This window comes from Talpa europaea, assembly GCF_964194135.1.
Source record: "Talpa europaea genome assembly, chromosome: X".
NCBI lineage: Eukaryota > Metazoa > Chordata > Mammalia > Eulipotyphla > Talpidae > Talpa > Talpa europaea.
The window spans coordinates 67,133,257-67,153,885 of record NC_140081.1 but is presented as its reverse complement, the minus strand read 5'-3'; the positions used below and the strand labels follow the sequence as shown (position 1 = coordinate 67,153,885).

General features: G+C 48.0%; 1 protein-coding gene across 1 annotated transcript in view; it reads left to right on the top strand.

Annotated features, from left to right (window-relative positions):
- Positions 1-18,783, top strand: part of COL4A6 (collagen type IV alpha 6 chain) — a gene marked incomplete at both ends in the record, with an annotated part of 282,364 nt that extends 263,581 nt beyond the window's left edge. The window contains 17 exons of the mRNA XM_084258986.1: positions 448-591; positions 1,017-1,142; positions 1,607-1,788; positions 3,378-3,441; positions 4,075-4,149; positions 4,816-4,923; positions 5,033-5,140; positions 5,669-5,740; positions 6,053-6,178; positions 9,968-10,084; positions 10,399-10,560; positions 10,737-10,835; positions 12,959-13,105; positions 13,763-13,879; positions 15,089-15,280; positions 15,985-16,271; positions 18,523-18,783. Of these exons, the coding sequence (XP_084115112.1) occupies positions 448-591; positions 1,017-1,142; positions 1,607-1,788; positions 3,378-3,441; positions 4,075-4,149; positions 4,816-4,923; positions 5,033-5,140; positions 5,669-5,740; positions 6,053-6,178; positions 9,968-10,084; positions 10,399-10,560; positions 10,737-10,835; positions 12,959-13,105; positions 13,763-13,879; positions 15,089-15,280; positions 15,985-16,271; positions 18,523-18,783 (2,387 nt within the window). The remainder of the gene's footprint in view (positions 1-447; positions 592-1,016; positions 1,143-1,606; positions 1,789-3,377; positions 3,442-4,074; positions 4,150-4,815; positions 4,924-5,032; positions 5,141-5,668; positions 5,741-6,052; positions 6,179-9,967; positions 10,085-10,398; positions 10,561-10,736; positions 10,836-12,958; positions 13,106-13,762; positions 13,880-15,088; positions 15,281-15,984; positions 16,272-18,522) is intronic.
- Positions 18,784-20,629: the final 1,846 nt, after the last annotated feature.

Genomic DNA, 20,629 nt, shown 5'->3' with positions numbered 1-20,629 from the left:
TTTGTTTTGAATCTCTTTTCTGCAACTTCCTGGCTGTGTGACTTTGGGTGAGTTATTTAACCTCTCTTAGTTTCCATTTCCTTGCATGTAAGATGTACTAATAATGAAAGTTCTGTTATACCTGGACTATAGAGAAACAAAATAAAAGGATTAGATAAAACCACACCAATACGAAGCCCCAGAAGACTGACTATGGAATTGAGGCTACAGGCGGGGGAGGAGGGGAACACAGGGTGTGAGGCGGCACAGTGGACTAAGGTGGAGCACTGTGAGTGCCTTGGCGGTGGGTGTGGTGTGCAGACATGCATCTGAGGAGCTGTGATCCTGTGAATCACATACAGTGTTGTAGAACAATATTGTGTCAATTAAAAAAAGGTGATTTCAACTTCCATTCAAATCAACAAATATTTCAGAAAAACCTAAAAAGACAAGTTTGTTTCTCAACAGGTGAGAAGGGGAATGTTGGACCGATAGGTTTTCCAGGAATGCCAGGTCTCCCTGGTATTCCTGGTGCAAGTGGACTGAAGGGAATTCCTGGGTCGACTGGAAGAGTGGGACCATCTGGATGGGCTGGTAGCCCTGGCGAAAAAGGTGAACTGGGGAATCGAATACTGGCATTGCCACCCTACTTCCCAAGATACATCTTATTTGTAGACTCTGTCATTCCTGTAGCTTGAAACCATCCTGTGTTAGATAATAAGATTTGGGACTTTGGAATGAAGTCCTTTCAAACCTTTCACTTCTGAGTTACCATTGCAAGTCAGAGGCCTGGTCATACATTCCCAATGCTCAAGGAAGGAGGGTTTCGAGAAGGGTTCAAAGTTACTGGTGGTCTTCAGGCTTGTTGAAGGAGAGGGCACACACAGAAATGCAAAGTTGGGGCAAGGGGGTGGGGAAGGGCCCAGAAAGAGGATGGCGGGGGGGGGTCTGGGAAGAGCTACTATGCAAGTTCAACCAGGCCTGACCCCGTGTCTAAGCTTCCTCTCACCTGGATCTTATGATCTCCATGCCTGCAGGAGACAGAGGCACCCCAGGGCCAGCTGGAAGACCCAGTCCAAGACCACCCATGTTGAATCTTCAGCTCAAAGGAGACAAAGGCTCTCAGGGTGCACCTGGATCTCACGGATTTCCTGGGCCCAAAGGTGCTGGGGCAGGGAATGAGCAGGAGAAATACACAGGAAAGGTTTTACAAACAAACTTGACTCCTTCCTGAGAAAAGGCCCCACAGTACAGGGCCCCAGAGCAACAGTGTAGCTGGCAGCAGGGGTCCGAGAAAGCCACCTGGGCATGAGAGGGCCCTGAACTTTGGGACTGCCAGTTTTCATTGCCGCAGTGGAACTGAGTTTTTGAACCACAGGCAGTTGGACACCTGGAGAAACCAGGCCGATGGTGGGGTGAGAACAGAGCAGCTTTCCGAATGTTAGAGTTGGGGCAGCTTTGACTGGTGGCTCATGTGACTAGAGGCACCGCCCCTACCCTCACCCCCACTCTGGAGCTAACTGTCCCCAAATGTGCACATGACTTGCCTCTGACCAGGACACTTATACTGTGGGGAGCAGATTGCCTCTTGCTCAGTCTTTTTCAAGCCATTTTGCTTCTTTGCCAGGTGACAAAGGACAGCCTGGCCACCCTGGGCTACCCGGCTTGCCTGGAGCTCCTGGATTCCCTAGCATCATCAAGGGAGTCAGTGGGAGGCCAGGCCCCTCTGGTTCCACTGGACTACGGGGTTTGCCAGGCCTGAAGGGATCCCCTGGGATCACGGGTTTCCCAGGAATACCTGGAGAAAGTGTAAGTGTGCCCAGATATTTGTCTCCCCACCAGGGAACAGCTTCCGTAGCAGAGGACATGCCCTCAAAGTCTACCTCTCTGACCCCAGCCCATTTCCCAGTCCCTACCCCTAGCACAGCTTCAGCGCAAGCCCTCTCCATGGTTCTGACCAGTCTGACCCCTTCCAAATCATACCTTCCTCTGGACCATCGTGGTTCATGCTCTCTCCTCCACATGGCTGACCTGTCTGTTCTCGGGCCCCAGCCCAGGCGCCCGTCCTCCAGAGCCCCTGAGCACCCACATGCTAAACTCTACATTTCTCACTGCTTATGTTGACCCTAGTTGGCTCTGATTTCCTCAATGAGGTTGTTCAAACTTGAGAACAAGAACTGCCTGGCATATACTTTAGTCTGTTCCTCAGTGCTGGCACTCCACATTGAGTTTAGTACATCATAAGAATTCAGGACAGACTTCCTGATATTTCGATTTCAGGTAGTTCTTTGTTGCCTCCACAGGCAACAACTGGCAAGGCATCAGGCCCAGCTTCTATGGGTTCTTAAAAGCCAGGTGGCAGAGTAGGCTTAGCAATAAAAGAGACTTGGGAGTGAATTCCAGCTCCATCACTCATTAGCTTGGGGGTCACTTGCACATCACTTCATGTCCTTGAGCCTCATTTTCCTCATTTGTCAAAAGATGGGAATAATATTCAAAAGAAATCATTCTAAACTGGATGGTCCTCACTATTCACACACTAGGAGGGATGAAACCAAAGTGGGAAATTCTATTGGGATACGTCCCAGAATAAGCAATGGCTCAGAATTAGTAGATTTGGCAACACGCAGGAAAAAGACAGGTGAATGGAAAGGGAGCCCTGGGTAATAGTCCAGTGAACACAGTGACCCAGCCCAGAACTCCCTGTCTCGCCAAGGCACTAAGTGGCATATGTGTTGATTGGATGCATCTCAAAATGAATCAAAACCATACCAGATACCAGGGGAAGAACTATGCTCATAGCAGCTGACATGCCCGCCACCCAGACTCACTTGGTGTCTTGGACATTCGCCAGTGAAGGCAGCTTTCCCTGTGTAAATGATTCAGACTTCAGCACCCACACACATAAGCCTGCTACCTGGTGGCCAAAAGACCGTGTTCCTTGCGGCGCCTGCAGTAGGAGGCTAGCCCTGCATGGCAAAGCAACACACTTCCTGTGCATAATGGTTCCAGAGCTTTGGCATGGGTGGTGGCAGCCAACTGTCTGTGGAGAACACGAGATGCCTGCCCTGATTTTCTCATGTGTATTTTCTATGAGAGTTGCCAAAGCAGCCACAACTTCATTTCTCAAGATTCCGGTTTTGATAGTCACTGGGACATTACTTGTGACAAGACCAAGATTAAATTGTAGGTTGAAACCCACCCCTAAAATCTCTAAGCATATGTATCTGTGCTTTGTTCATCACCTTCCCCTCTGCAGACCTCTTCCCCCGCAGTCCACCTCTGCCCCAGAATACACGATATGCATCTCTTAGGCATTGGCTCAGAAAGGGGAGAAGGACAAAAGGGTGGGAGACCTGAGCTCTGGGCAGAAATAATGATTCCATATTATTTTGTAGGGCTCACAGGGTCTCAGTGGAGGTCCTGGGCTCCCAGGAATATCTGGTCTCCCAGGTTCAAAAGGTAAGGAGTATTTTCTCTTTTAATGTGTTTATCCAGAACAAGGTGGATTTCCAGTTGGCCCAAGGCTCTTCTCGAAGGTGACTGTGTTTAGGGGAAACACACTCACTGATTTGCATTTTCCCTTTGGTCAAAGCATCTTTGCAGTCTTTGTTCATCAAAGATGTGAGACAAACAGTGGTACCTACCAAACTTGCTCACTGTGGCTTTCATGTAAACAAGGAACAGGTTGTACTTTGACTTTTACCCACACCTGCCCTCCAGACTCAGCAGCAGAGGAGAACCTTTTACTAGACAGTCTCTTTCCCCTCTGAATCCAGTTTCCCGTCCTTGTCGTGGTCATTGTTCCAGTCTGGTGATGTTTGTAGTGCCCCTCTCATCCTCTCTGCCCACACTTAGTGTGATGCTGTGTCCCCAATGGACATAGACTGCATGTAGCAGCGTGTCATGCCAGTAGCCTGGTAGGATCCCAGTGCCTTGTTTGTGATTGGTCACTGTTTACCCAATGAGTAATTTTGTCAAAGAACTTCTCTGACTACATTGAATCTGAAACTATTTTGCATTCAAAAGATTGCTTTGCTGCAAAATGAGCTCTGGTTTCTTCAGACCAGTTGAACTATGTCTTGATACCCCCAGGAGATCAAGGTCAGACACTTGGAATTTACGGTAGCCCAGGACCCAAGGGACAGCCTGGAGAATCTGGTCGTGAAGGTAAGACTGATGTACTTTTATCATGTGTCTCACAGATATCTCAAAACTAAAGATCAGAAGGAAGTTTGGAAGTCTGCAAACCCCATCTAGTACAGAAAAATTGCTATGACTGGCAAAGACCTTTGGGATAATGGCTCCCACTTCCTTAGTTTATAGCTAAATTCTTTCTCAAACATTTTTCATTGTTCCTACTTCTGAAGTCACTCACAACAAGTTTACTTACTTTCAAGTGGTGTCACCTTCTAAGCATGAAGACAGGTGCTGTGATCCTTATTAGTTTCTTCACTGGACTTAGCTCCCTCAAAAGTTCAAAGTAATGGGCCTCCCTGGCGGCACAGGGGTTAAAGTCTCAGCACTATCAAGCTGTCTGCAGCCTCTGCAGCATGAGTTCAATCCCCGGCCAGGGAGCTAAGCCACATGGCACAGCAGACCTCTCCTGTCTCGTGTGCTGCTCCCCTCAGCAGTCTTTTTCAGTAGATCTGCCTGTTTTGCTCCCCACTCTGTCTCTGGTGAGTCCTCTCATCCTCTGTACCTCTGGCCTACACCCCTGGTTTTTCTGTGCATTAAAAAAAATTTCAAAGTAATTTCACCTTTGTGTTCACCCATTCCCATGGAGGACCGAAATGGGGTCTTTGATCACTCAGTATTTTTTTCTTGATTTTGTAGGTGTGAAAGGAAAAGATGGACTAGAGGGTGATGTAGGTTTTCCAGGAAACAAAGGTGCAGATGGGAAAGTTGGTATTTCTGGAGATGATGGCCTTCCTGGCTCCCCAGGTACCATGCCACGTGACAACTTTATTCTGAAAAGGGGGTATTCTGAAAAAGGGGGGATTGGCTTCAAGCCATTACCCATTCTGAATGTCTGCCTTGGTTTTACTTCTAGGGCTCCCTGGGATTACAGGCATGAGAGGAAACCCAGGGCTTCCAGGTTCACCTGGCCATCCAGGCACGAGCGGGTCCCCAGGACTCCCTGGCCTAATAGGAACCAAAGGTATGTGTATTTGGGAGAAGGCAGTAGGGGAAAACATCCTTCCCTCAAAAAAGGATAGCAGCTACTTTACATTAGCAGATACTAGTTGGGGTTAAGCCATATACGGGTGAGTCATTGACTGAGGAAAGGGGGATGAAGAGGAGGCACGGAGGGCACATATGCAGGAGAAGAGCAGCCGTCAAGAGAAGTTAGCAAGGAAGGTGTTGGCCTGGCGCATGTAGCCTTTCCCTTAGAGATTGACCAGCAAGTCTCTTGGAGCTGACAACTCCAGGTCTTGACATGCCCACTCTGAGTCCTTCTTGAAGATGCCCAATTATTTCCCATCCTGTTCTTGAAGCTACACTGGTCTCTAATAAGAGTAGGTTCAGGGCTGGTCTAGTCTCCCTTAGGGAATTGAGGAATGCCTTAAGAAAGACCATGACCTTTAAATTAAAGATTTGGCAAAGTGCTTGAGAACAGGTAGCTACTTTTTGCTGACCCTTCATGACTCAGACTTGCTGGAGCCATATTTGATGTTCTTCCCGTCAGGTTTCCCTGGACTTCCTGGTTTACGTGGACTGAATGGTCTTCCAGGAACCAAGGGAAGCCATGGAAATACAGGTAAGGAAGCCCCTTCACGGTAAGGAGAAGAGCACCAGCCCTTCGAGAAGCCTGACTGGGACTGACCATGATTTCATGACTGTGATATATCCCATATCTGAGGACACATCCATCTCCTCACCAGCCCCCTGAAGTGGAGAGGGAGGAGGAGAGAATGTGTCCTTCCATCCAAATGAGCTCTCTTTCCTGTTATTCCAGTACTCAGCCTCTGTTATCTGTCAGGCAGGCCTCCTGGGTCCCCAGCAAGTAAACTAGGCATGAGAGCCTTATCACCCCTGAATTCTGTCCCCTTCTCTCTGCATCTCCTCTTAGGACCTAGTATAACTGGTGTGCCTGGACCAGCTGGCCTGCCTGGTCCCAAAGGAGAAAAAGGGTCTCCAGGAACTGGTATCGGAACCCCAGGGAAGCCAGGAATAAAAGGACAAAAAGGTAGCCGAGGTAAGTGAGTCTAAATCAGGCCTAGTGGAAGATGAGTGAAGGTAAGGGAATCAGGATCAGGGTTCACCACGACCCTGCAGTTGACAGGCCGAAGCTGTGGATATCTTCACGTCTCTGGGAATCTTGGAGCTGAACAGAACTGGTGGCTGACAAAGAAAAATTAGGCCATGCCTAGGGCTTTCCTGAGAAAGTGTCAGGGAGTGGGTCAGTGAGTCCCCTCTAGCCTCCAAGTTCCCTGCCCCTCTCCCTTGTTAACCTCACTTGTGCAGAGCCTGGGTTCAATGGTCCCAAGGGAAAGGGCTTGTCCACTTAGCAAGATGTGTACCAGAAGTAAAGAAGTTCCTCAATGTCCAGTGTGGAAGGCACACCCAAGGCCCTGGAAAGACAGTGTGACTGCTGGAAGGAGCCCAAGAGTAAGCGGATACATGTCTCCATGTCTCCACGGGACAGGCACAAAGCACGCACGTAATTAGGATTTGCTGGGTTTACTGGAAAGCAGGTTTCACCCTAGTCTGGGACCATGCCTCATCACATTGTCTGAAGTCCCTTTCTGGGCCTCCTTTTCACCAGCTCTCAAATAGTATGAGTTAGACTCTCTCTGGAAATGTTCTGAAGTCCCTTATGTACCCCACTTAGCAGAAACAGGAAATGAATTTAGTGTAGCATCCAGGAGAATAGAATGAGCTCTGAAGTCAGACGAACTGAATTCGAATTTCAGCTCTACCTCTCATTAGCCCTGCGATCTTGAACAAGGATGGTACTGGCCCCAAAATCTCAAGCAAGCCCTTAGCTTTCCTTTTCTGAAAAATGGATATGATAAGAGAATCTACATGACAGATCCAGTGAGCAATCAATGAGGAATGAAGTCACTTAGCACAGCACCCGACCCACAGTAGGTGCTCTAGAAATGTTGGCCATGACAGATCCAGTGAGCAATCAATGAGGAATGAAGTCACTTAGCGCAGCACCCAACCCACAGTAGGTGCTCTGGAAATGTTGGCCATTGTGTTATTACTCATTACCTGGAGAAATCATATTTGTAGAATGTTCTCTTCCTCATAGCTCTGAAGCCCGAGGTCCCACCACATTTTCCTTGCTAACGGGCATGTTTGTAACATGTACATACGTTTTCTGGGAACTGTGGTCATACATTAATTCATTTCCTGCTGCATTTTATATTGATGCATCTGTTCTCTCTGTGTTTACTCTTTCCTTCAGTTGGGACCAATCTGTTCTTTTCCCAAAGCCAGCAGCTTCTCCAGAGTGAGGGTTCACACAGGGTCTGAGCCTGTAGGGAGAGTGTGTGGCTTCTTTCACAGAGATAGAGAAGCAGGAGCATTTCCTTTCTGTTTTCAAATCTTGATTCTGAACGCCTGGCCATTCAATTATTCATTTCCTTTAGTTGTCAGAGGTAATAAAATCACAATTACAAATGCAGTAAACAGCACATAGCAAGATGGATGCATTTCAAGAATACAGTGCTGGGAGGGACAGAAAAGTAAGTGCCAAAGGAATACATTTGGTAGGATGCCACTGATAAACATTTACAAATAAGTAAAATCAAATAAGACGTTGTTTAGAGATACAAATATGCGTGGCCAAACTGATGAAAGGGGAAGATGTATACAAAATTCAGGAGCAGTTGCCTCTGAGAAGGAGGAAAGGAAATGGGATCTATGAAAAAAATTTCCAAAATTGGATGGTTGGAGCCCAGATGTTCATTGTATCTGGATTGTATTTTACATGTGATTTATAAATACACTGCTGTCCTTCTCAACAATTCAGATAATTTGTTTAAAAAGAATACAGTAAATATCACATCTCCCTTCCCATAAGTACTTACCTCTGTTTTGATCATGCAAGCTGGTGTAAAAGGGGGAGTGACATCTAAGAGAACTTCCTAGAGCAATCCCTGTCCTTATAATAGCTTTAGCTAAATAACTTCAAATTATACCATTCATTTTCATATTGGCACTAGAGCAAGAAGCTGCATTTGTATATTTAGGGTTTTTAAGGGGAGTCGGAAAAACATGCCACTTTGGAGTTCATGTGCTCATTTCAAGTGTATTATTCTTAAAGAAACACGTGCTTTTTTTTAACTACTTGAGGTTAGTTCAGATTTTGGGATTTTTTTTTGGAGGGGGACTTACTTCAAACACTTTGTCAATTGATTCACCATGGGTTTACAATAGTATATAACTTTTAGGAGTACTGTTTTACAATTAGTTCAGATTTAATGATATATGGGCATAAAGATCAAATCAAGAAACAGGTACAGAAAAGAGGAGACTCCAAAAACTGCCACAGTTAGTTTATAATCTGTGTGCTGCCCACACTTACTGTACTGTATGTGGGGGTCTCTTTTATTGGTTTTGCATAATTATAGCATAATTTGCATAGTTGTAATATATGCCTATAAAGCTATATATTCGAGGGAAAATACATTATCTTTTCAGATTTTTACATTTGCAAAAAAGGCAAATATGACTATGTCAAAGGTTCATCAAAGATATAAGTGACAATACCATCAGTACCATCCTGTGGCTTTGTAACCAGTTTGTCTTTTTGTTTCCATTTTGTCTCTTTTCCAGACCCATAATAATTTGGAGACCTTCCTTGAAATGTCTTTTCCATCTCTCTATTTCCTCAGCATTCAGTTAATGAGTGAGCAATTAAAAACATCTGAATTAACCAACTACTCTTTTTTTCACAAGTTTTCTTGGAGTTACTATGTCTTTCCTAAATTTAAAAGGATAAATTCATTATTAAGTTTTTTTTTCACTTTTCTTATCAGAAAAATGAACCACAACATTAATATTTGGGAATTTTCATGTCACCAATATAAGAATTTCAACCACCAGAGCAGTTAATCAACCAGTTTGAATCTATTTCTCTTCATTTGAAAGTCTTCTAAAATATACCTAAGTAATAAATACATTTCTTCCATGCTACCGGTATAACATGGGCTTCTATTTTTGTATATATGGCCCTGCCATGCTTTCCCATCAAGATTACCGTCTGTGGATTTGAGGCATGACTATTAAATAAACTTCTGTAATCAGCTGAAATTTTTGGTTTTGAACATATTTTAATGGAAATCATTCCACAAACAGAAAACATGTAGAGTGGTATGAAAATTTGAGCAAACAAGTATTATGAATCTACTCTAATATATGGCTATTTATTCTCTTTGGCCAAAAAGAAGGAGGGGGTTTAGTGCAGAGTAATTTGTTCCATTGGCTATTGAACGAGCCTTCAGCTGATATGAATGACCTGTAAAAGACTGTTTTCCAGTTTGACCAGAAGAGCCAGAGGTCAGCCCTAGAAGACTTGGGGAGGCACAGCACTTTTGCCTCCTCTATTCTCATCCACCAAACGTCTGTTCTGACTGGGTGGGGCCTGCACCCCACCTCAGTCTGTAGAATCAGATGAAAGTGGTTAACTGAAGGAAATGTGCATCCTGTACAGTAGGTTTAAAAACGCTGAGGGAAGCATCAGTTCCAATGTTACAGTCATGCCTTCTTGTTTTCTTGGTTTAGGGAAAATTAGCCCATTACCAGTGAGCTTGGAGAACTAGAACAAAAGGCAGCGCCTGCTGGCAGGGGGGAGTGTTTGTCTGCTAGCAGCAAAGGTGGACTGCATGGAGAAGAGCCCTCTGCTGGCATTCGCTGGTCTGACTTTTGCCTAACCACTTCCATTTTCTCTGCATCAATTTCCATGTTCTCTGAAAATGCCTGACCCTCCCCTTGGCACACAAGCCCAGGCAGCCCTTTTGTTTATTCTTTGCAGGTTTCCCAGGTCTCCAAGGTCCCGCTGGTCTCCCCGGGGCTCCAGGCCTCTCCTTGCCTTCAGTCATAGCAGGACAGCCTGGCGACCCTGGGCGACCAGGCCTAGATGGAGAAAGAGGTAAAGAGGGCTGGCCATCTCCTTTTGCCCTGAGTCGGGGTGGTCCTGTACACAGTCCAGCCTAATCCCTATTACCGGATATGCATGGGCCTGTTTAGCCTCACATCCAAACCCCAGCAGTGATGCAGGAGCCTAGAATGGACTGCATTTTGTTAGAAGGGTGTGGGAAAGTCTGGGCACTAGAACCCCACAGAGGGCCAGGGGACATTCTCTGACCTGGGAATGGGCATTGGCTTCCTGTCAGCCCCTAGGCTTTCAGCAGTGGCCACTTCCTGCTCACCTGTCCCTCTTCCCTCTTCTAATCTTACCCCTAGGCCGCCCAGGTCTCCCTGGGCCCCCGGGTCCCCCTGGGCCATCGTCAGATCAAGGTGACCCTGGAGACCCTGGCTTCCCTGGCATTCCTGGCCCTCAAGGGCCCAAAGGAGATCAAGGAATTCCAGGTTTTTCAGGCCTCCCTGGAGAACTAGGACTGAAAGGTATGGCTGCTTGGCTGGCTACAGGGCCCTTCCCTACTCCACAGTCAAAATGGCCTCTTCCATTAGCCACGTGATAATGCTCTCCCCACCCTCACTTCTGTCTAGTATCAAACCATCCTACCGCAACCAGCACCACCAAACTAGGCCCTGACTTGCTTCCCTTTGGACTTTGCCAGGCATGAGAGGTGAGCCTGGCTTCATGGGGACTCCGGGCAAAGTTGGGCCACCTGGAGACCCAGGATTTCCCGGAACAAAAGGAAAGGCAGGGCCAAGAGGTAAGTTGAGAGGATATGCTGGGCTGATCCTGAGCCCAAGGAAAGGTCTGGGCGTAAAGTTCCTTCAGAAATTGGGCCTCCCCGGTGGTGCAGCGGTTGAGCACTGGGTTGCAAAGCTGCCGGCAGCCTCTGCAGCGCCAGTTTGTTCTCCGGCCACCGGCGAGGGTCCCACACGGCACGCAGACGTCTCCTGCTGCCCGCTGCTCCCCTCAGCAGTGTATTTCATCAGTCTGCCTGCTCTGCTCTCCCCTCTGGCTCTGGTGAATTCTTTCACCCTCCTCCGCTTATTTATTTGTATAAATAAAGAAAGAAATCTTTAAAAATAAAAAGTTCCTTCAGGAATCACTGCTCACCACACCAAGAAAGCCTGGATGCCTGAAGCTGCTAAATCAAGCTCCTCCAAAGAGGTAGTTTCTCTAACGTGGGCATACTCTGCCTCTACCAGCTCCCAGGACTGAAAGTTACTGCTGCTCACCTCCTACCACTGACCTACATTATTATATCTGCATTTGTGTGCATTGAGTTTACACTCTGATCATCAGAAAGGAAGTATCATCTTTTCCATCCTATTCATCCCCAACTCTCACACATCTACACAGTTAGCAAGCCCAGAGGGTGGTTTCTCCTAAATGTGCCCTCATCCATTCAACTCTCACCTCCTCTGCAACCACCCAAGGCCAGACCACCAACATTGCTCATGGGAATCATTTCAGTGACCTGTTAACTGGTCTCCCTGCTTCTGTTGTGCACCTTCAACAATCATTTCTGCATATCTCTGTCAGAGAGAACTTACAAAAACCTAATCATCCACTGGCTTCCCATAGATTAGGAATAAACTAATCATGAACCACAAAACCCTATGTGGTACCTCCCCTTCCATCTTCACTGCCAGTCCTTCCCCTTTGCTGGTCACTGTGATTTTGCCACACTAGTCTCTTTCAGTTTTCCCAAAAGGCTGATTGGCTGCAGGGCCTTTGCACATGCTAATTCTACTTCCTGGAATTTTGACATTTAGGAATATTCCCCTCATCCCCAGCTTCTTTTAATGTTTTAGTGGCCTCAGCTCAAATGCTTATAAGAGGCCACTTATCAGTCTCTCTAATGCAGGTTCTCCTCCCCAGAGCCCCCTCTGTACCCTCCCACTGGCACTACACTATTCATTTTCTTCATAGCAGTACTCGTGGTTCACAGTAAGATGAGTGGTACTTGTCAGGCTATGCATTTTTCATCTTTATCACCAGACAATAATTGCCATATATATCCTTCTTATTCACTGCTCTTTGCCCAGATTTACCAGGGCCCTGACATAGTGTAGGCCCTTGAGAAATACTCATTGAATTAGTAGGCAAATTGGCTTTTTTGGCTTCTAAGTATTGCTAAATCAGCTAGCTGGAGTTGGGGACCTAGGCTTTTTTTTTTTAAGTCATTTTTAAAAATTTTTTTAAAGATTTATTTATTTATACAAGAACTGGGGTACAGGCCAGAGGCGCGGGAGGATGAGAGAATTCACCAGAGACAGAGCAGGGAGCAGAACAGGCAGACGGACTGAAAACACTGCTGAGGGGAGCAGTGGGTGAGACAGGAGAGGTCTGCCGTGCCATGTGGGCGTCTCCCTGGCCGGACGGGAATTGAACCTGTGCTGCAGAGGCTGAGGACAGCTCCACAGAGCTGCGCTCAACCCATTGCACCGCCAGGGAGGCCCAGGGACCTAAGCTTTGATGCTACTGAACCTCTGGGGTTGGACACATTGCTTTAGCTCCTTGGCACTGTGTTCGGACTAGTGAGTGAATAGACCACCTAACCCAGCCTGAGCAAAGGCTCAGCACACCCACCATATTTTAACAAACATGTCACGACTTGCCTACCAAGGCAAGGCCTGTGCTGGGACCCAAGGAGACAAGATGAACTTAAACTAGTTCCTGCATTCACGGAGCTGCCAATCTACCGAGGAGAGGGATGGGTAAAGAGGACGTTGCATGAAGCATGAGCAGATTGGTCCTGGCGGTATCCAGTGGGGGCAAACAGAAAGAGCAGAAAGCTAGCGATTGCAGGACAGAAAGGAAGGCTTTCTGCACCTCCTCTGGCTTCCACCTGACATTAATACTTCCCCCACCCACCCACAGGCTTCTCAGGCCCTCGAGGTGCTCCTGGACAAACACCAATTGCAGAAGCCATTCAGGCTCCTCCTGGACTCTTGGGTCTACCGGGCACTGATGGCATCCCTGGCCTCACAGGGGACCCAGGGCTTCAAGGTCCTGAAGGCCTGCAAGGTGAGGAGGGCCCCAGAGAAATGAGCTGAGATAGCCTTGGCTGAGAGGCTGAAGCAACTGGCTAGGAACCCCGACTTCCAGGGGCCACCTTTACCAAGCATTTCCTCTGCACCCTCACAAAGTTCCACAGCTTCTTTCCAGGAAGAAGGGCCAACAGGGCAGTACTTGTGCTTGGTTTTAGAGAATGTGGACCCGGAGTGTAGCTGCTACTGCAGACGGCTCGTCCCTTACTCACGTACTGGTGGGGGAGGAGTGTGGTGGGACATAAAGAGCGCAGGGCTGGGCTGCCTTCTGAGCCCAGCTTTGTCCCAACTGGAGAAAGCTATCTCTCTCTCTGGGCCTCGTTGTCCTTATTTTTGACATGGAACACCAGCAGTTGCTTCCGTACTTCCCAGTGTAGCTGGGAGGATGAAAGGAGGAGGGAATGGGTGTGAAAGGACTCAGAGGGTTAAGTTCAGACTGCTATCCTGGGCGAGATGCCCTGATGCCACCTAACTAGCTGGAAGGCTCAGCCAGGAGTTCAGTGGTACCCCATGCATGGCACGTGCGCCCTCTCCTGGTGAGTGCTGGGCATGACACATGAGTCCACTGTCCTGGGGAGAGCTCCTCAGGCCCTTCACATTGAGCACCCTTCCTGTGTACCTGCTCTCCTTTCAGGCTCCAAAGGTTTACCTGGCATCCCTGGCAAAGATGGCCCCAGTGGACTTCCCGGCCCTCCTGGGGCTCTTGGCAATCCTGGTCTCCCTGGACTTCAGGGCCCTCCAGGATTTGAAGGTCTGGCGATGTTGGTGCTAAGGGGCAGAGGGCTTCTGTGAGGGTTTGAAGCTTAGGGGTGAGTGAAAATCTCAAATCGGAGAATTGGGAAACATGGCTATAAAGCTGGATACTACTAGAAGGCTAGGCTCAAAAACTGGGCTCTCATCTATTCACTCCCCACTCCTCTTCGATCCTGTGAAGGCATAGAGTCCAACATTCCAGAAGGCAAAAAGGACTTCTAAATCCTGTTTGCTACTATAGCATGCCCCGCTTCCTAGCCAGGCTTTCTGATGTGCGTGGAATGGGGGTGACTTGAGGAATAACAAAATTTGAGATAAGGTATGGTTGTCCTGCTAGGTATCTACCATTTTACTTATTTATTTATTTATTTATTTATTTATTTATTTATTTATTATTTTAAAAAGATTTATTTATTTATGCATACAAGAGCTTGGGTATAGGCCAGAGATGTGGGGGGTGAGAGGATTCGCCAGAGAGAGTGGGGAGCAGAACAGGCAGACTGACTGAAACACACTGCTGAGGGGAGCAGAGGGCGAGACGGGAGAGGTCTGCTGTGCCATGTGGGTTGCTCCCTGGCCGGCTGGGGATTGAACTCGCGCTAGAGAGACTGTGAATTGCTTCACAGCGCAGTGCTTAACCCCTTGCGTCACCAGGGAGGCCCGGTATCTACCATTTTATATCAGAGAAGGCATATCAGTTATCCTGAATTGGAGAACAGTCCTAAGCTTGGTGGGAAAGTGGTGTGATAGGTTAGCCATGTCTGCTGTGGGCAGGAGAGAAGGATGGCATTTTACCCTGCCAATCCTAACTCTGCTTTTGCTACCTCAGATTCAGCAGATACTTATCTCCTGTGAAAGCCTGCAAAGTTGGCCCAGGAAGTCACCCCCTCTGTCCCTCCTCCCCTTGTAGAGAAGCCAAGGCCAGGTGGCTGTGGGAGGGATGCTAGACAGTGTTTATTTATTTATTTTTTTAATGGGGATGCTGTAGCCAGATGCACCTGAATTGGGACTCTAGCTCCGCCACTATTAGGCTGCGGGACTTCTAAGCTTTCGTTTCCTCATCTACAAATTGGGGTGATAAGGTTGTCGAGAGGAAAGAGTGAGCTAATGTTTGTACATCGTGAGTCCTGCTTAGTGCTTGCCAGATTAACTGCTATTGTGACTGATCACACCTGCCTCACCCCCTTTCCTGCGCTCTCACTCTCAGGGCCTCCAGGGAAGCAGGGCCCCTTCGGGAGGCCAGGAATACCTGGGCAGAGCGTGAGAGTGGGCTACACGTTGGTGAAGCACAGCCAGTCGCAACAGGTGCCCCTGTGCCCCATCGGGACAAGTCAGCTGTGGGTGGGTTACAGCCTGCTGTTCGTGGAGGGCCAGGAGAAAGCCCACAACCAGGACCTGGGTAGGTACCGGCTCTGACGGCCAGCGTGGTGCTCCCTCCGCACAAGGACCAAGTGTCATGCTCCTTGCTCTGCTCAGCCTTGAGTGGACCCACTTGGGCTGTGGGTTAAGAGCAGCAGCTCTGGAGTGAGGCAGATCTGGGATCCAACCCTGCCCTCTACCCCTTACTCAGGGTGTACCCAGGACAAGTTGCTCAACCACCCTAAGCTTCCACTTCCTCCTTGAACAAGGCTGTCTAGTCCCCACCTCATAGGTCAGCGTAAGGATTGCAAGAATCACGCAATGTCAAATGCATAGAACATTTGGCACATATTAAGCATCCATTACACAATAGTGATTAGTGCAGTGATAATATGGCCTGTGGGGCAACGATTATTACCCAAGAATTAATTGTCTCGTCTACAGGTGGGCTGACCCTGAAACAGACTCATTCTATTAAATGCCAGTTTTACAAAGCAGATTAATTAGGCAGCATCGTTCAGCTTATAAAAAGGGTCTTTTCATTATCAAACTTCCCTGGTATATTGAAAATCAGATTTGCTCAACAGACTCCAGTGTGTGTGCAGTGTTGCAGGATGGTACAGAGAGGCGCCCCTGCTGTTGACGGTCAACCCCCACCACCATCTAGCCCAGTTCAGTGCCCCTGGGAGAATCCCAGCTTTGCCCCTCAGCCTGACCTTACCTGCCCACCATCTCTCCTTCCAGGGTTTGCTGGCTCCTGCCTACCCCGCTTCAGCACTATGCCCTTCATCTACTGCAACATCAATGAAGTGTGCCATTATGCCAGGCGCAACGATAAATCCTACTGGCTCTCCACCACTGCCCCCATCCCCATGATGCCTGTTGGCCAGACCCAGATTCCCCAGTACATCAGCCGCTGCTCTGTGTGTGAGGCACCCTCGCAAGCTATTGCAGTGCACAGCCAGGACATCACCATCCCGCAGTGCCCCCTGGGCTGGCGCAGCCTCTGGATTGGGTATTCCTTCCTCATGGTAAGTCCCTGCACTGCCCCTCCCCCTGTGTGAAGGTAGGGAGCTCCGGGAAGTTCTCTCACACTGATTCCTGGGCGCAAGGGACACTGGGTAGAACATATAGAGTGTGAAAGGAAGAAAAATGCTTGGCCTAGGCTTGCTAAAGGCCAGAGAGCCCAGTTCTGCATGCCTGACAGGTCAATTTTGGGTATGAGCAGAAAGGGGCAGTCTGTACCCAGTGGTTCAGGGGTCAGAATATCCATGAATCAACTGCAGAGTCCTTAACCTCTCCATACCTGTCTCAAGCGTGCTACAAGCAAAGGAAGGAGGAAATACCTGATCTGGGTGGACAGTGAGGGAGAGGCTCTCCCCACTTGGGGCCAGGATATCCGCTCACTGGCCTGGCGTAGGGGGTGCATGCACTCCCCACTCTTCTGCCCACCCTGCCTCTCCAGCACCTCTGCTGCTGTCACCTCCCCCAGAAAGGTTCAGATGGGGTCATGCTGTGTCTGTGTCCTTATGGGGATTCTGAGTCTCCACTTCAGTGGGAAGGCAGCAGCCAGCAGGCTACGTGCCTTGCTAAGAGAGAGCTGAGAACATTTGTTAAGCCGAAGGAGGCATCAGGCCCTCACATGGCATCCAGTGAAAACCCGAGGACATGCTATCAAGTGAAAGTTCAGGTTAAGGGACAAGATCACTCCCAGGGGAAAACCCACTAGACTACCCTGCCTCGCCAGCGCTTCTTTGCTGAACTGCCAGGGGTGAGATGGTGCGAGTGTGGTTGAGGAATGACTACGGCCACAGGCTTCTTTCCATTAGTGCAAAGGGGTGAGGTTCATCCTTGTTTTGCTGTCTTTGAGTTGGGTAGTTTTTCCCAATATATTGAAAATACCGAAGCATCTCGCCTGTCGTTGTGTCCTGTCTACCACACAGACCAGAAAATTAGGAGAAAAGGCCTTCAAGGAATGGCACAAAAGCTTTACAGAAGTCCTCCCTTGCTTCGCTCACGAGAGCACCCTTAAGCCCTTATTCAAAACGCCCTGACTCTTACATTAGACATAATTCTAACATTAGAACCCCTATTTTCTCCAGAAAATGTGTAGTGGTAGGAATTTGGACGGCCTGGTAAGGCATGTGGAAGCAGTGAGATGTGACTACTAAAAAGGAGAGAAGAGGGGGGAGCAAGACCAAGGCTGCGCCCCTTGGGGTGGGCGCCTGCATGATGGCCCCATACAAAAACCAAAGATCCCAACCACACGCCTGGGTCACCTGCAAAGTTGACAGTACATAGTGTTCACCATGGAGCAAGGCAGGGAAATGTGTTGTTTGTTCCGGAGAGTTTTCTGAGCATCAAAATGAGGGAAACACGGATATCTCATTTACCAGGAAAGGCCCCTTACAAGGAGACTCACTCTCCTGAAGTTCTGCAAAGTAAAGCTTCCCTGTGTGTCCAGCTTGGCCATTTGCTGACGCAGTGCATATTTGGCCTCTTCCCCAGCTCCTGAGGCCCAACTTACTAGTCAGTTGAGTTGAAGGGAGAGGGTACAAGCAAGTGGAGAGATGGAAGCAGCCACTTATGGATGTAGTAACCAGAGACCCTCGGTCTATGAGTGACACTGACAGGGAAATCCTAAAATAGCGTTGAGGGGGCCCTGTGAAGAGAGGCCCAGGTTGTTAGGCCAAATACAAGACCCTTGTACTCAGCTGGTAACAAACACTGCCTGTCATCAGAAAGGGTGTGTAGGGATTAAAAACATAACAAGCTCTAAGGGCGTAACTTTAGAGGAAGTGCTATTTGTAGACAGGCCAGGGGAGGGGCCATGGCTTAGCGAGTCTGGAGCATTGCATGTGCTTTGCCTTCTTGGAGCATACCAACAAGGTCTCGGAGTGGACAAGAAAAATTGCCTTCTAAAACCGATTGAATTTCCTTTAATCCATCCTTTTTCATTTACCTATCCGTGGAAATCTGTGAGGGGGCACCAGCACACCTTGGAACCCAGTCTGGGAAACACTAGCTGAGATGTGGTGCTGAGCTTGCGCTGTGGGTTAGGAAGGCCTTTGGGAGCTTGGAGGGGGTGCTGCTGCCCTGAAGAGCTACAAAGGAGGGTGAGCAGCCCCCAGTCCCAAAAAATAGCTTTCATTATACTGACTAGCCGCTTGCGCTGAGCCAAGGGACCAGAGCTTAGGAAGGGCGCGCATGCCCCTTCACCCAGAGCAGAGAGCCCCAGTGAACTCCCGCGGCCACTCACCCTCCCTCCCGGGTCTGTTGCAGCACACTGCCGCTGGCGCTGAGGGAGGAGGCCAGTCCCTGGTCTCACCTGGCTCCTGCCTGGAGGATTTTCGGGCCACTCCTTTCATCGAATGCAGCGGTGCCCGGGGCACCTGCCACTACTTTGCCAACAAGTACAGTTTCTGGTTGACAACAGTGGAGGAGAGGCAGCAATTTTGGGAGGAGCCTGTATCGGAAACGCTGAAAACCGGGCAGCTCCACACCCGGGTCAGCCGCTGCCAGGTGTGTATGAAGAGCCTGTAGGGGGACACCTGCCACTCTGCCCTTTGCTTTCCCCTCCCCCACACCATGGCCACCTCACAGTCTGAAGAAGGAAGGCTTAAACCCTTTGCCCACCTGTCAAGCTGTACATTGGAGTCTCATTTGGGCTGGACTACTGGACACTGGTCACCTCAGCCCTCAGGCCCAATGGGTGAGCTCACACTGCTGACATCTGCTGTCCCACTTCAGTCAACCTGGTGCTACTATTTGATTCAGACGTTTGTGTGACTACTCATGGCTACCTCAGAAAGACCTGCTAGGCGCCACTTTCTTCAACTAACTTTCCTCACTGTCTTGATCAGAGAGTTCTTCATAGTAGCAAATAAGTCTTTTTTTTCATGTCCTGAGGTCATCACACATTTGGCTAAAGCCAGACCCAGTGTATCCACATAAAAAAATTCTCTGACCAAACATTCATGGATGGCTCAAATCTGCAGAGGGCAAGCTGTCACTCTTCAAGGAGTCCCATTGTGTCTAGGCAGGCAGCAAAGCTGCAATGAGGCACAAGCCAGAAGCTTGAGGTGAGCTTTGATTCTGAGCGTGAGCATGAGTGGGCCCTCTAATGCTTAAGGAGCTTTGAGGGCCAGCAGCTGAAAGGAGCTCATTAACTTCATAAGGTCCTAGACAAATTACTTCCTCCTTGCCAGCTCCCTTCCTAGTCAGAGACGAATAGCTTGGCTTGGTCCAGAGTAGAGCAGAGGTTGCATCGAATGTAGCCAGGCTCATAAAGGAAATGAGAATCACAGCCCTTTCTCCTGGGCTGGGTAGAGGGGCGAATGGGTAAGAGGTGTGAATTTTTCTTTTAACTCCAGGAAAGAAAAAGGTAAATCCCTTGTCTCAATTTCTCGGAAGTCTCTCTTTATTCCAAATGCCATCCAGATGTGTGCAGTGTGGCAACTGAAGCTGCAATGTGTTGGTTCCTCTGCATTTTGTGGCTGGTAGAGACTTTCTATTAAAATGTCCATCCAGTTGCTTTTTCACAGGTAGCCTGTCAAGCTATTTTTAAATGTTTTAAAACCTCATACAAATCTAGCATACTCCTCTCTCTAGCAGTTGGCAGAGCTAATGCAAGCCTGAGTTGACTATCAATGTGTTGTATTCTGTTTGGGGAGATTTGTTTTACCATTTCCTTTTATTATCAATTTTCCTGGAATACTCTTAACCATGTTGACATGAGGCAATTCCTTCCAGGTGATTTTGTTTCCTTAAATATTATGTAAACTGTGCCAATATAAAGCTAATCAGTATAATCTGAATTATTGTTACCTTCACCTCCTATCTGAATAATAAGCATGGTGTCAGCTTTGTACATTGCAAATTAAAGGAATTAAATATAAACATTCGACTCTTTTGATTTTCTTTAATGAAAACTTTTCTAATGTCCATCTTACTACAAATCATGAGTCCACTCACAGCCATGAAGTTTCCTGTTACTGTGAGTCAAGCTTTTAACAAAACATCGAAGCAAGAAAAATACACTTAAAATCAAAGGGCAGAAAGAGTCCTGTAACAGGCTACAAATCCACAGCCTATTTCAAGATAAGCTTATGACTGTCATATACTTGAGTTCAAGAAAGGAGTGTCCACACTTCTGGGACCTCAGGATCATTTACAGGTAAATCAAAAGTAAAGGAATGCTAAGGTCATTAAAAAATCAAATCTAAATTATATATGCATGTATTTGTATATGTATAAAATATATCCTCTGGAAGAATAAACAAGAAATTAACAATATTGGGAGCTCTCAGGGAAGGAAACTAACTGAATTTCACTGAATACCATTTTGCACCTTTTGGATTTTGAACCACTGGAAAATATTGCCAGCTGG